This window comes from Colletotrichum truncatum (genome assembly GCF_014235925.2).
Source record: "Colletotrichum truncatum strain CMES1059 chromosome Unknown Contig_0001, whole genome shotgun sequence".
In the NCBI taxonomy this organism is placed as follows: Eukaryota; Fungi; Ascomycota; class Sordariomycetes; order Glomerellales; family Glomerellaceae; genus Colletotrichum; species Colletotrichum truncatum.
In genome coordinates, this window is record NW_027222398.1 from 1,966,158 (window position 1) to 1,967,895 (window position 1,738).

At 47.5% G+C, this 1,738-nt stretch overlaps 1 protein-coding gene across 1 annotated transcript; it reads left to right on the forward strand.

Moving 5' to 3' along the window:
- Positions 1-874: 874 nt before the first annotated feature.
- Positions 875-1,273, forward strand: CTRU02_200489 (uncharacterized protein; the record flags this gene model as incomplete). Its single annotated transcript, XM_036718496.1, has 3 exons — positions 875-967; positions 1,058-1,117; positions 1,208-1,273. 3 exons carry the CDS (start codon positions 875-877, stop codon positions 1,271-1,273), a joined length of 219 nt encoding a protein of 72 aa, XP_036589496.1.
- Positions 1,274-1,738: the final 465 nt, after the last annotated feature.

The window sequence follows — 1,738 nt, forward strand, 5'->3', positions numbered from 1 at the left end:
GAGTTAACCTCGGACACTAACCCTCAACCCGGCTAGCCCAGATCCATGGTGAGTATGCCATATGAAGAGTACTATACGACAGAACATTTCGTTAATTACATAAGCTCTCAGAAAATGGCAAGGAACTGAAGCAAGAGTTGCCGTGATTAAGCTCCCGCGGGTAATTGGAAACCTATCAAAAAAAGACACCTGCTAAATTTGACGCAGAAATACCTTCAGGGCCGGAGTTGTGACGTTAGGGTCCGCAAGTCTAATGGCAAGTGCGGGAGAAACCTAATTCTATTGCCTCTTTCGAACAGCTTCATCAAAGGAGTCAGCAACCACGGGAAAAGCACCAATGCCGAAGCACTCTATATCTGCGAGCTAGCCTAATCTCCTAAATACTCTCCGTGGTCCTACTCACTGAAGCTGATCAGCTCACAACTTCCTACCTGGCCTGGAGCTTCCGCAACCCCAGCCTGATCCGGCGGAACCGTGCACCACGTATGATCACAAAATTAAGAGGTTTGTCATTAGAACGCATAATAACGTTGAACTATAATAGTTTTCAAATGGCAATTACCCCTTAATGCTCCAAGACCTCGTTTAAAGACGTGGGCGGCTCAATTATAGTACTTGATAATGTTAGTCTCGAGTTTAATATATTAAGTTGCGAGTCAGTCGGCCGATTTTAACCTTAACAACTCACAATCAGCAACTCTCCCCAGTGTTTAATATGGTTGCTTCAGGCCGGCGGGTTCATGTTCAAGTATCAAGTCTTGGCAACCATGTATAAACCCCCATTTGCGCCCAAGTTGTTGTCGCTTTCTCAACTCAACTGCTCATCCCAACTGCCAGTCTCTTAGTCTTTACAACTCCCAACCCAACTGCGAAAATGCGTTTCGATATTGTCATCCTCCTCGCTGCGCTGCAGCTCGCCTCTGCCGAGTTGATCCTCAAGCGATGCGGTCAGACGTGGCCCGGCAACGTAAGTATTAAACACCTAGCCACGGCAGCCCTTATCCTTTTCGTGCCGCGGCGAGAAATGGCAACGCGCTAACCACATGGCTTTCTTCAGTGGGTATCCAACTGCAACCAGAAAGATCGGGATGGTTGCTTCGCACTGTGCTCTGGCAAGGTGAGTCCTAGTATGACCCAGAACCAGGCCTCTGCTACAGTAATATTGGATGTCTTTGTAAAGAACCGAATCGCTGACTAGTTTTATCAGTGCCGCACTGGAAACTACAGGGCCATGGCCAAGCCCAATCAGGACTGTGACTGCTACTGCGCCTAACTTGCAAACAATTAATATCGTAACTGGATCCAGGCGGAAGCGTAGAGCGTGGCTTTCTCGTTATACCCAGCGTCCCTGGGTTTTGCATTTACGAGACTAGTCTGTACATGGCTTCTATGAATATATCGTACTTCAGAAATCTGCCGTGTTTATGACAAGTGTAGGCCGTCTTTAGAAGTACCTAGACTCGTTTGCCCTGGGGATTTGTACGGCTACCAACCTGAGGTACGAGGGTTAGTGTGGCTCTTGATCTTGTGAAGCTGGGTTGGTCAGTAGTGGACGTCAGAGATCACCAAGTAACTTGCCGAAATGGGGATTTGTGAACAACTCTAAGCAATCGTAGAGGTAAAGATGCGGGTATAGTCTGACTGATTTGGAAGGCGTCGTTGATCAGTGCGTTAGTAACTCTTCAGAGATAGTCAACTGTAGAGAATGGCAGGGATGGGGCAATATAGCTAAACTACT